At 41.2% G+C, this 12,864-nt stretch overlaps 1 protein-coding gene across 9 annotated transcripts in view; it reads left to right on the top strand.

Moving 5' to 3' along the window:
- rbfox3a (RNA binding fox-1 homolog 3a) overlaps window positions 1–12,864 on the top strand; it is a 594,924-nt gene that overhangs the window by 542,160 nt on the left and 39,900 nt on the right. For all 9 annotated transcript variants that reach the window (XM_056365235.1, XM_056365232.1, XM_056365229.1 and 6 more), the window contains one exon: window positions 7,799–7,852. In XM_056365235.1, the coding sequence (XP_056221210.1) occupies window positions 7,799–7,852 (54 nt within the window). The remainder of the gene's footprint in view (window positions 1–7,798; window positions 7,853–12,864) is intronic.

Raw genomic sequence — 12,864 nt, 5'->3', positions numbered from 1 at the left:
TCCACATGCAAACTATTGGCAGACACTGCAATTTATGGATGTTCCCTGAACGCCTCACATACAGTCTGGTTTACAGCCCAACGTCTTTCCACCTTACTCTTCTTCAGCCCCAGAGAGGGATTCTTGTCATGGAGGTGGAAATCTTTCTTCTATCTATGACCGTTCCAAAACCTTGATTGTGTGTTTATTAGTTACCATGCCAACAGAGGTCCTGTATGCCTGCTACTGGTACACTCCTGTGGTTCGTATTTGAGGGTTTGGGGCAAGAAACTAATATGGTCATTTAAAAGCCAAAATAAAATAAAATTATACTTTACAATCAAAGCAATAAAGAAATACAATTTTTCTGTTGTAATGGAAGAAGGAAATAAGAGATGCCTCAAAGACAATGGTGCTTCATATTGTATTTCTGCCTGTTGTCAGCTCTGAGTAACAATGTTTTCCGTTGGAAGACAAATGTCATTGTTGTGGTGCTGAGACGTGTTTAGGTCTTGGTTGCATCAGCGCATTCAGGATGTGAGATTAACTGTTGTGCCGAGCTGCGTGAGACAAGAGGATTATGTGAAGTCAGAATGAAGTCAGTGTAGGAAGATGTGAAAGAGCAGTTGAAAAAAAAAACTGTTCTGCATTTATTGTTTCTGAACAAATCCTTCAGAGGGAATCAGTTAAATGCGTAGAAAGATCCAGGCAGGGTTAGGGTTAGGGGGTCATGGGGCCCCTAGGCCAGAGCCTCCGTTTGAAGTGACTGTTATCATGATATTAACATGCAAAACAGTCACAACACAAACACAAATTGAGTATAAAGAGATGTACAATGACCACGAAGAGACACACAACAACTGCAGAGAGACCCACACTGACAACAAATGACCCTCGCTGCAGTGTCAGTGTCTTTGAGCTCCTGTGTAGGAGGGGGGGGGGGGCCTTTTACGTGTCTGCATCCAGGGGCCCGTCGTCTCATAATTCATCCATGTTTAAATGATTATGACAATGTTTTTTTTTCCTCGAGAAACAAGAAATCACGTTTTTACGGTGATTGATTAACTGACTGATTGATTGATTGACTGATTGATTGATAATATAAGTGCACTGCTGCTGTGCCTTCCTCATGTTTCAAGAAATTCAGAGAGGAAATCTCACTCTTTCACTTACATGAACAAAGATAGGATTTAGGATTTCACACACTCAATGATTATATCATCATTAATCATCATACAGCTGTTAGTACTGAGAGCTTTATGCATGAAAGGTCACAAACTTCATTTGTCAGTTTATTCAACCCTGTGTCGTAGAAATTACTCTTAAATACAGTTAATTATCTATGAACACAACGAGGAAATGTTGTCAATTAACGTATCTGACAAGGCACAAAAATGTATCAGATCATTTTCACTGACAATGTTTTTTAGCAAAATATCTGATCTTGCAGAAGAGAATCCACCTGTAGTGACAACAGTGTTACTAACTTATTAAATTATTATTATAGAATTAAATCTATGGTTCTGTTTAGACTCTCATGGCAGTTGGTTAGTGTTACAGAAAGATGGTGGTCGGGTTTAATACAGGAAAAGTCTGTGACTTAAGCTCCTTTTACACTGGTCAAAAAACAACTGCTAACACTCGCTAACATCAGGCCTTTGTCTGCAGCGTGAGAGGGAACAATCATCATTCACACCTGGGTCACATGACTCTGCAGTAGTCACAGGTGTTTATCGGCTCCGATCAGCAGTGATGTAAACACAACACCTGAGTGAACGCGCTAACTTTCGCCCCTTCACGTCTTTCAGAGCAGAGACACTGTAAACACACCTGTCACCTGTCACCTGCACAGCACGGTGCCGTTACACCAGAAACACCGGCCACACCTTCCACTGAGGTTTCCCACACTTTACAGGAGCACCAACCCAGGGCACCACCCCGTACAGCTAATCTGCATCTGTGTGTGTGTGTGTGTGTGTGTGTGTGTGTGTGTGTGTGTGTGTGTCCTCAGTCTGAACAGACAGGCAAACTTGTCTGGCAGTGTGAAAGGAGTCAATTGTCTTCTTCTTTTTTTTTTTTTAGGGTTTACCCGAGTTTAAAACCCCACTTACACATGCTAATTTTAGTGTAAAAAGGGAATTTAATAGAATAAGAGAGAGAAAATATATTTTCTAGCAGCTGCATGTAGGGACAGTGATATTTGAGTGACATTTTCTATCAAAACAAATCAGAAATGAATCTGTAATGAAGAGAAATCCGACATACCGGTAACCTGCAGACTGTATGTAGAGAGACAGAGCAGCAGCACAGGCAGTGTGTTCCCGGCGTTAGTCGTGATCTGTGAGAGTTTTACCAGTAAACTATGAACCTTCACTTGCTGCTGCTGATGACCAGATCAGATACTTCAGTCAGTGCACTCACATGTAGTACCCTGTGCTCACAGAATACTGATGTCCCAAATCAAACGCTGCCGTCGTGCGCTCAGCAGAAATGACAGTTGCAACATGTGACTGTCTTGAAAATGGACATTTTACTTTCCTGCATGTGTCATGTGATAATGGAAATTAAGCCGCAACCAATGACGTGTCCTTCCTCAGTCACCGTTTCCACAAGTTTGGAAATACATCGGTGTTCCCTGTCCTTCTGCGACGTAGCCAAGATGGAAACTGTGTCCATCGTTTTACACTCAATGTTTCCACTGTTTTGAGGTCACCATCCAGGTACTTAAAGTGCACCGGATGTTGCCGCGCTTGTGCGCTCATGCACTAAGAATAGCGAGTGTGAGTATGGAAGAATGTGATTTGAGACACAGCATCAAACTAATTAACCAGAAAAATCCAAATAAGGGAAGTTATATCTTTGCCCTTATGTAGAATAGGTGAATTAAGATACAGAGGTAGTGGGAATCTGCTTTAATCATAATTAATGACATTTACCCTCATTTACAAATATAGAAGTGATCACTGTGAAGCACACACACACACACACACACACACACACCCTGAGACTTGGTAAAATGGATTTTGAGAAGTTCACAGCCCTTTTATCCTCAACCAAACCCTGTCCTGCTTTTCATGATTCACCAGTCTCTTGTGATTCACACACACACAACTACACACACAGTACACACACAAAGTAGATACACGCACACACACACACACACACACACACACACACACACACACACACAGGCACTCTCTAAAATGCAGCCCTCCACTGGAGAAGGGAAGAAGCAGGAAGAAAACAGAGGTAGTCGGGCTAAATGACTTGTTCAGCGGGCTGTGGACTGGTCTCTCATTCGGAGCGAGAGACCCAGACAGGGACAGACAAGAGAGAGAGAGAGAGAGAGGCAGGCACAGAAAGAGAGCTCTGATCCGTGTCGTCTGCAGCCCCGACCTCTAACACACACACACACACACACACACACACACACACACACACACACACACACAGAAAAAAACAGCAAAGAAACGAGCCTATCAATTCAAATGGTTTTTTTTTTCTTTAAAAAGTTCTATTTCAGCCTTTTTCCCTTTTAATGTAATGAAATCAGCAACAATCTTTCTTAAGTGTTCCTCTTCTGAACAGCCTGTCCACGTAATCAGCTAAAACACACCAACAGACTGTGTGTGTGTCGTCCTGCGACATACACGTGTAACACGTCCAGTACGTATACGCAGATCATGTGTATGTTCTGACGCGTGCTTTGCTGGCGGACTTCCTTCATCTTCAGGGCTGATGCTGGGGCTGTGACCTTGCCTTTGCTCCGCTGCCTGCTCCATGTTTATTTATTTATTGAAATAAACTACTTGATTCAAGGTCTAGTTATGGGGGGAGCACAAGGCTGAGCATTACCATACTGTCTGGCAAGGTTAGTTCACGTAGTCATGAGTTCATCCCAGCTGCTCCTGCAGCACAGAGTCCACGGATCCAGGTCTCTGAGCGCTCAGGGAAGTTTATTTTACACTGATATTAATTAATTTGGAGATTAGATACATTTCAAATGTGTCTTTCTGAGTGTTTCCTTCTAGAAACAAAGGAGAGGAAGGAAGGAACGATATGAAAAATAGAAGGAGAAGGTTAATTTTCATTTTCTCTTTTCTAAAACAAACAGACACACATAAAAAACATAATTGTAATAGTAAAGAAATGAAAAAGACCAAACTCTTAACGGCAGATGAAGATGAAGCCGACCATCTGAAAGTGACATCGGAAACAGAAGATGAAAGGAGGAGATCAGGAGGAGAACACATGCACATACATTATTTAAAACAGCAGTTGTATTTATTCAGAGGCGTTAAACTGTTAATATCAGTGTGTGTGTGTGTGTGTGTGTGTGTGTGTGTGTGTCCTTCCTTCATCTCGTAGTCTGACCTCACACTCTTTAGGACGCGTGTATTTCATCAGAGGAATCAGACTCTCAGTTTCAGACAGATGTTGTATGAACACTAAAAGGTTTTGAAAGTGTAATTCAGGTCTGGCAGAATTTATATTCACTGAGATGATTTGTAAACAGTGGCAAGAAAAAGTAAAGTAAATGAACACTTTGGGATTGTCTCAAGATCAGATCTTCATTATGTAGAAATACATTCACTTTAGTGAATGTATTTTTTTTGTTTGTGTCATTTTGAAAACATCATTCAGTCCATTCACAGTGTAAAAAGTGTGCGCACCCCTCGGCTAATGACGTCAACAGAAGCTAACAGGAGTCAGGAGTTATCAGACCTGGAGTCCAGTCAATGAAACAGACTGGAGCTGTGGGTCACAGACACTTTGACTTATAAAAAACACTCAAACATTTGAGTTTGCTGCTCACAAGAAACATTAGCTGATGTGAACCAGGCCTCAAAAAACAGATCTCAGAAGACTGAGGATCAAGGACTGTTGATTTGTATGAAGCTCAAAGACAGAGTCATCTCCAGGGGAGGACAGTAGCAAAGCACATTTACTTGAGCACTGTGCCTCAGTCTATTTTCAAGTGTCTGTTCCTTACTTGAGTTTTTTTTTTTTTTTTAAACTTCTGACTTTTACTCCACTCCACTTAAAATCAAATAATGTACTTTTGACTCCACTATGAAGTACTCTTACTTTGAAGCAGAGCTTTTCTTTTATTTTGAAAAAATGTGATAGACCATACACTGTGTTCATCACGGGAGAAAAACCAATCACAGTCAACTCCTCCGCTGTCAGTCACGTTGTGCTGCTGCATGTTTGAACAGCTCAGTTTGAACCTGTCAGTGTCCTAATGATGCTGCGTTAGATAAAGATGAGGCAGAAGATTCTTCACCAGAGACCAGGGGCTGATCTGAAGTCTGTGTTTGAAGGTTTACAAATAAAGAAAGAAACTTCATCACTGACTAAAAACAAAGAAATACTAAACTACAATAGCTCCTTTTGCTGTTGTGTTGTTGTTTTGTTGTTGTGTTTTTATGACTAGTTCTAGAGGTTTTGTATCATATCCTCTTTCATTCTACAAGTTCTACACTAAGTAAGTTCTATAATACAACAATGGAACAGAGTTGACATGAAAAATTCACTTGTATTGGAGTCATATTTGACCAGGAGGATCTTTACTCTGACTCAAGTAATTTAGGAAGTCGTGTACTTTGTCCACCTCTGGTCATCTCAAAGACAAACTGTCTGTAGATGGAGATGATTTAGTCCAAAGGCACAACACTGCGAGCTCACTAAGGTGATGAAGGAGCTCAGAGTAGCGGATGAAGGCTTAAAGGAATCACTGGAGCTGGTCAACATCTCTGGGACCGATGAAAATAACAATGTAATAATGATGAACTTTCCCAACAAAGTTACAAAGTGCTTTACAAAAGAAACAAAACCAGAGAAGGCAAATAAATTAAAAATAGGAGCAAGACACAGAAGAGGTAAAAACAATATTTATTTATTTATTTATTTGGATCTCCATTAGCCAGTACCAAGGTAGCAACTACTCTTCCTGGGATCCACTCAATACAAAGGAATAAGATGAAATAATCAGGAATAATTAGTATAAATAACAATCTATATCAAACATTTCCAATTGCGTTCATAAAATGTAAAGTTCTAGAAAGGAATTTAAAAGAAGCAAAGGAATTGTTTCTTAACTTTTATAGCGCGGGGGCTGTAATAGCAAAAGTCTGGTCACCCTTTGTCACACGCTGAGGCTACAACTAACCAGCTGCAGAGTCAACAACCTCCTTCCTGTTTGCAGCGGCTCGCACGTGCTCACTGTATGTGAATGGTCATGTGATACGTGTTGTCAGGTGTTAGTCTGTACGGAGGTTATTTCTGATACTGAGCAAAAACGGTCGTCTGGACAGAAATCATTTTCGTTTTAAAACACCATTTTAAAAACGTGCTGTACCTATGTTGGTGCCTGTTTGTCTGAACTAAGACCACCAAGTGATACATTTTCTATTTTCACTTTCTCCAACACGTGCCTCAATTTCACAATCGGGGAAAGTGCACTTCTTTCTCATCTTTGTCTTCTGTGCCATGTCTGATCACTTGTGGTGGAGACAGGATTTTTTTTTTTTTTAATGCAAACCGATCAAGGGAGCGCCTTCATCTATTTATGGCTAATTGTGGAAATGAGGCTCGTGCATGTGCACCCAATTTCTCAATGAGTGACATTTAGAAAGCGGAGCGTGTACACACCCTTAATAATTGTGACGGCGAGAATGCATATGCATACTTCTGGTTTTGCGTAACTGTTTGCAGATCAGCAGTGGATAAAAAAGATCCTTTGAAGTGTTACAGTAAAATACAACAGTAGGTACACCTGATATAAAAAAAAGAATACACAACATCTAAAGAGAATATACTGTAGATGTTGTTAAGGAGTGACCTCTGCACAGGTCTGATCCTTGTCTTTCAGACCCACAATGAGGCTAAAAACAAAGGTTTTCCCTTTCCCTTCCCATGTTTAAAAGCCATAAGGCCAAGGTTTCATCCTGTTTAAACCCACAATATATGACAGCCATACATTCACCACCGGCTTTACTGTGCTGGGAGGCGTGGTCACTAGCACCACTCTGCGTAATTAGCCAATTAAAGTGAAACATGGAGCCAATTAAGAGCATTAAGAGCTAAATCAGAGGAGAAGCTATAGGCGCGACATGCATGCTCAGACTGGAGAGAGAGGGCTTTGGCAGGTAATTACTATGATGGTCTACACTGGGAGCAGATAAACAAACCTATGGTTTATCATGGGCTGTCCCTTAACTCTCTCTCACCCCTGCCTCCCACACCCCATTTCCTGCTGTGAACGAGAGACCCTCTCCCTCCACTAGAAATATTCCTGCTCTCGTTTTTCCTCGTATGTTTTTTTTTTTTTTTCTTCTGAGAGGGGAGAGGAAAAGCGAGATGATGGGCATCATTAAGATCAGTGGTGCATGCTGAGGCATTGCACTTCTTATAGCGTCTGCATCCACCATCGTAATGTTCATTAACACTGCATAGCCCTGGTCCCCAATACACACACACACACACACACACAACCTCTTTATTACCACAACAGAGCAAACACAGCATTAAACAGCATTAAGAGTAAATGGATATTTTATTAATCTCATTGTGGGGTGAAGAGGAGTTTGTTAATTCAGAGCATTGACTGCTTGACCTTTTTAGCAGTGAGGGGGAGAGTGTTCAAGTGTGGAGCCTTGTAGTGTTTTTTAAGCTTGAGTATGTATGTATAAATATATATATATATTAGAGTAGTACCGAACAGTGCAGGTCACCCTGTTCTAATTATTGCCTTCCTCTTTCTGCTTTTCTCCTCATCCTCCTCCTGCCCTCCTTTTTCCCTCCCTGTCTTCCACAGCAATTTGGCAAGATTTTAGACGTGGAGATTATTTTTAACGAGCGAGGCTCCAAGGTAAGTGCACCGTAACCATGCATTCACGAACACACTCCACACACACACACACACACACACACACACACACTTTCTAGCTGACTGTATTTGTCCCCTGGCCTCCTTTTTCTCTTGTAGTCCTCCACTACCTCTCACTCTCTCTGCAGTTCTCTCTCTATCTATCTATCTCTCTCTCTCTCTCTCTGTCTCTCTCTCCCTCTGTCTAATAGTAATTATGGACCTATCAGTGACACTTGCCTCCAGGCAGCTTTTACACCTCACCGTACTGTCATACATTGTGACATACAATGAATCGCTCCCACTTATCTTAATGCTGACATTAGGATTCACACAGTCTGCAAACACACACTGTCTTGCCTGGTTAGCGTCCCAACCTATAGCGCTAAAAAAGTAAGCATTAACGGTACGGTAATATACACTGATAAGATGGAGCTGAGGTCAGATTTACTGTCCTGGAGCCGGTTGCACCAGCTGTTTGTAAGTTTAAATATAGCCCGTGTGCGTTGTTATTATGAAGTGGAGATTTACGCATCACTAAATTAAAAACAGGTTGCACCATAACCACAAGTTCTTGGGCAGAGGTTAGCTGTTATTAATATCTACACCTAATAATGGTGGAGCTGACAAGGCTTTATTTATTCAGGGGGGAAGCAAGCTGTCACTGCAGCCGTGCACCTTGCAAGTTAAAAAATGGAATATCGGAACTGACACTGATGGAAATATTGTTTAATAATCATACAAAAAGGAAACACTATGATTATGTTATACTGTCCTATGGACTGATTTACTAATTTATTGCAATTTTTTTTGTTTTCTTATTTCATGTTTCATGTTTTATAATTGGTATGTATAATCCGGAGATTGTGGTTTCCTAGACTGAGTGTTATGCTATTGAAGGTATAGCAATGTTTTTATAAACCTATAAACTCAATAAATAAAAAAATAATATTAAATACTTCAAATTACAAAAGTAAAATTAGCGACGTTAGTCTATACACGGTCAGTTAGGAAGCATAATCAGATATTTCCATATCTCTCCAAACATATTTAATTACTTCATACATGAACAGAGAAATATATGAATTGTGCTGCATTTATCGAGTTATTTGGCGTGGGGTTGTGTGAGGTACTTATCTACAGTCAGTGTGTTACCTGCAGTAGATTCAGATCGGCACGCTGCCAGTTTAGAGAAACAGTAGGAGCTCCGGTACAGAAGCTGAGTCATCCACAAAAGCCACTTTAGCTTTTTAGCCACTTCAAAAAGGAAACGCCAACATAAAGAAAATAATATCAATTTACGTGTACACTTTATTTTAAATATTTACACTGATTTATCTTCCATCAAAACATCTCTTTCCTTTGGAACTAAATTTTGTGAACATTTGAACTACCGTACTCCTACACGTAAGTGTACCTATACTTAGCTCTACCGTAGATAAGTACCTCACACAGCCCCACGTCAAATAACCCCAACTATCACTTTAAAGCTTATTGGTGGAACCACATTTACAAATACATCACTAGTTTGAAATTAGCTCTTGTGAATGCAAAGTACTTAGTTGGTGCAATGCATCATGGTAAGTAACTTTGTTTTTCTGTGGAGAGAGCACCGTAAATAAGTAGCCATGATCGAGCAGACAGGAAGTGCGCCCCCTGCAGAAACCTTGGCTTGATGAGCAGAGTATCCAGGATGCCATGGATCTTCTCAGACTGGTTTATTGACAGGTGATCTCCGGTGATATGAACGCCACAGCGAAACCCTGCAGACTATTAAATTCCTAAATGCCTGTTGTCAAAGCCTGATAATAAATGTACTCAATGATTCTTCATCACTCCTCACGTCGTGCACGCGTCACATTCGTGAATGATTTGATGAGGATGACGATGCAAATCACACGCTGTGGCCTTCAGATCGCAGTCCAGCTGAACACCTATGGGAGACTTTGCAGCAACATATCAAACAGCACTCTCTCCACCACCAGCATTAAAACACATGAGGGGAAGAATGGTCCACATATGGAGCTTCCTGAACAATGACAGCTTTTCATTTTGATTTAGAACTCATCTGTATATGCTGATATTTTTCCTCTTAACATGGCATAATCATAACACCAGGAGGTAACAGCAAAGTGGTTCCTGCTTATTTAACTGCTAAAGGCATAGATTAACATTTGTAGCTGTGAGGCTAGCTGACTAGCTTTTGATTTAGCATGATCATTAAAAGGTAACGCAGTGAAAGCACCCTGCCTTGGTAACCCTCCTACTGTTTATTTCCGCTAGCACTTGTTTCCCTTTCAGCAGGTCTTACATTCGGTGCTTTGCTGGTCGTATCCCAGTCCTCAGAACACCTCCAGACCAGAATTATTTACACATGAAAGGAAGCAGGCCATCAGCATGCAGGGTGAAGAGCAGTGAGCATACCCATACATGTTAAGAGAATGTCAGAAGGATTAATTTTGCTCCCACTTCACACTGTTAAATGTATTTCTTATCTGCCCCTCCTCCTCTCCGGCGCAGGCCTGTGTGTTATTTGTGATCAGCAGAAGGCAGTGAATCCTGTGTATGCATACAGGATCATGGCATCCGGTGCCGTTCGCACATATTATCTGGCGAAGCAATTACAGAGCAACGACGGGCCCAGGATACATGAGAGAAAAGGATTGGCTCTTTGTCCAACAGGCGTGTCTGCCAGGCATATCAAATGGAGCTCATTCTCTGCCTGCGTACCATAAACTCAGCAGTGACAGAGCAGCAGTGTCTGTCTGTCTGTACAAGACGAATGCCAGGCCACAGTGAGCGTGCGCTTCATGTTGCGGCTCTGTCGCGGCTGCCGGAGAAAATCTGCTGCCAGTCTAGCCAGTATCTGTGGGTCCAATAGGTCTCTGACCTGTGGTTCTCATTTTTGACTTTGTTTTAACACACGTACAGCAAAGCTAGTCCTTGTTTGTAATTAGTAAGAGAGAAATAGAATAAGAAACAAAGAATAGTTCTGTTTCTGTCAGAACTAGTGTGGAATATGATCACAGCTCATAAATAAAGTATGTTAACCAGCGGTCGCGCCACCAACGAGGTTGGGTGCTCAGATATTAGTTAATGACAGCAGCTGTAGTGACATTTCAAATGAGTGATGACAGAGCAGATTAGAGGCACAGTGTCATATTCAAGCGCAGCCACGAAGATTCTGAACGAGCTGCAAACATGGATTCACTCCTGAAATGTTTCCACTGGACGCTGGGAGTGGGAGATCCTGCGGACACAGGGAGGGACTGAGCGAGAACGCTTAGAACCACAAACACTTTTACCTGGTTCTTCAATGAGATTCAGGGGTTTTGGAACAAGGACCCCTCTGTGTAGCAAAACTCAGTAATTTCCATCAACAGAATCGATCTCAATTAGACGATGCACAGGAGCCAGTATAACCGCAGACTGTAGAAAAACACAAGATGTTATGAAGCCTGGAGTTTAGCTTGGCAAATTGAACATCTAAATCAGAGCAGCAGCTGATTAGAGCTGAGACATGTCAGCCACCAGGGCCGAGGGTTGAATCCTGAACATTTTTTTTTCATGAAAGTTATTCATATAACCTTCCCCAGTATGAGGCCTCCATTTTCATGGTGCAAGACTGAAAAACGAAACGAACGAACGAAATCACATTTACATGAAGACATCAGAGACACTCAGGCCATCGTCATCTTAAAGGAGCTATTTGTAAGTTTTCGTTATTGCTAAATGGCCAGCGTTAGCATTAACAACTTTACTTAGGAGTCTTGCCAAGAGCTTCAGCCATCATTGCATTTACAACATCTCTGAGCAGAACTACTTATCGAGAGCAGAATGGACGCTGCAGTGACTCGGTATCAGAAAGTGACGAGACGGGCTGACTGGACCGTGGCTAGCTGGGTAGCATTCTAACTTCAGTAGAAGAAAGGAATTAATAGAAATAGAAGCAACACATGAGGGTTTCTTTCCACCTTTGGGGACAGCTCTTGGCAACTAAAGGAGCAAAGTTTGATGCTAAACTTACAATGTTTCCTCTAGACTGGTATGTAAACTGCTGTTAATGCTAATGTTAGCTATGTAGCAATAGCAAAAACCTACAAATAGCTCCTTTAAATTTAGGAAATGCACTTATAACTACACTGTCAAAGATACTTTCCTAAGGTTGCCTATTAAACCAGTCTCATTTCCATTTGCATACAAATTATGATCATTATAGTTATGTATATATATATATAGTATTCTCTGTCATGGAAGCAGAAGGAGGTGTCACATGATTAAATGGACTGTATGAAAAATGAAAGCATTATATGTAGAATATGTTGTCAACAAGTACTAACTTTACACTGAAAACAACCTGCTTTACATTCTTCTTGATGTCTCTAACATTACTGTGATGTTATCAGCAGTATTGAAACCTTGTAACAGCATTAGCTTCAGTTACCACCACTTCACTGCTGTGAAACCAGAGGCCTCATCTTTCCTCAGAAGAGTTACACTTGCTCAACTCTCAGTCTTAGCAGATGCCACTTCGATGGGCCACAGTGAACGGGGTCAGGAGCCACGCTGGAGCCGTAATAGTTGACAACTACTTGTACTGTGGTTGTGGTCCTAGACCAGTGGTTCCCAACCTGTGGGCCGTGGCGTTGCAAGTGGGCCGACGAATCATTTGCAAAATAGAACAATTTTAGTGAAAATAATATATATTATGAATACATTATAATGACATTTAATAATCTTTTAAAATGTCTTAAAATTATATTCTACTTTCATTATTATTTATTTATTTTGTATTCAGGCCTATCGCTGTCATAAGCCAATGATAGGAATTTTAACGGGTCACTGGACTGCTGGACAACATCGTGTACTTGTATTGTTATGAGGTCGGATGTCCTCAGCAAGGACTTGTAGACCTATTAAACTCCCATTTAACTGACACATAATATGGACGTAAAGGTTTCTGATCATGCAGGCGACGATCAGTGATAGCAGGAGGAGCTTTTACTCTCCACCTG

The sequence above is a fragment of the Seriola aureovittata genome, chromosome 21 (genome assembly GCF_021018895.1).
Source record: "Seriola aureovittata isolate HTS-2021-v1 ecotype China chromosome 21, ASM2101889v1, whole genome shotgun sequence".
Classification (NCBI taxonomy): domain Eukaryota; kingdom Metazoa; phylum Chordata; class Actinopteri; order Carangiformes; family Carangidae; genus Seriola; species Seriola aureovittata.
Note: the sequence above shows the minus strand (reverse complement) of the source record. Positions and strands in the feature narration are given on the sequence as shown.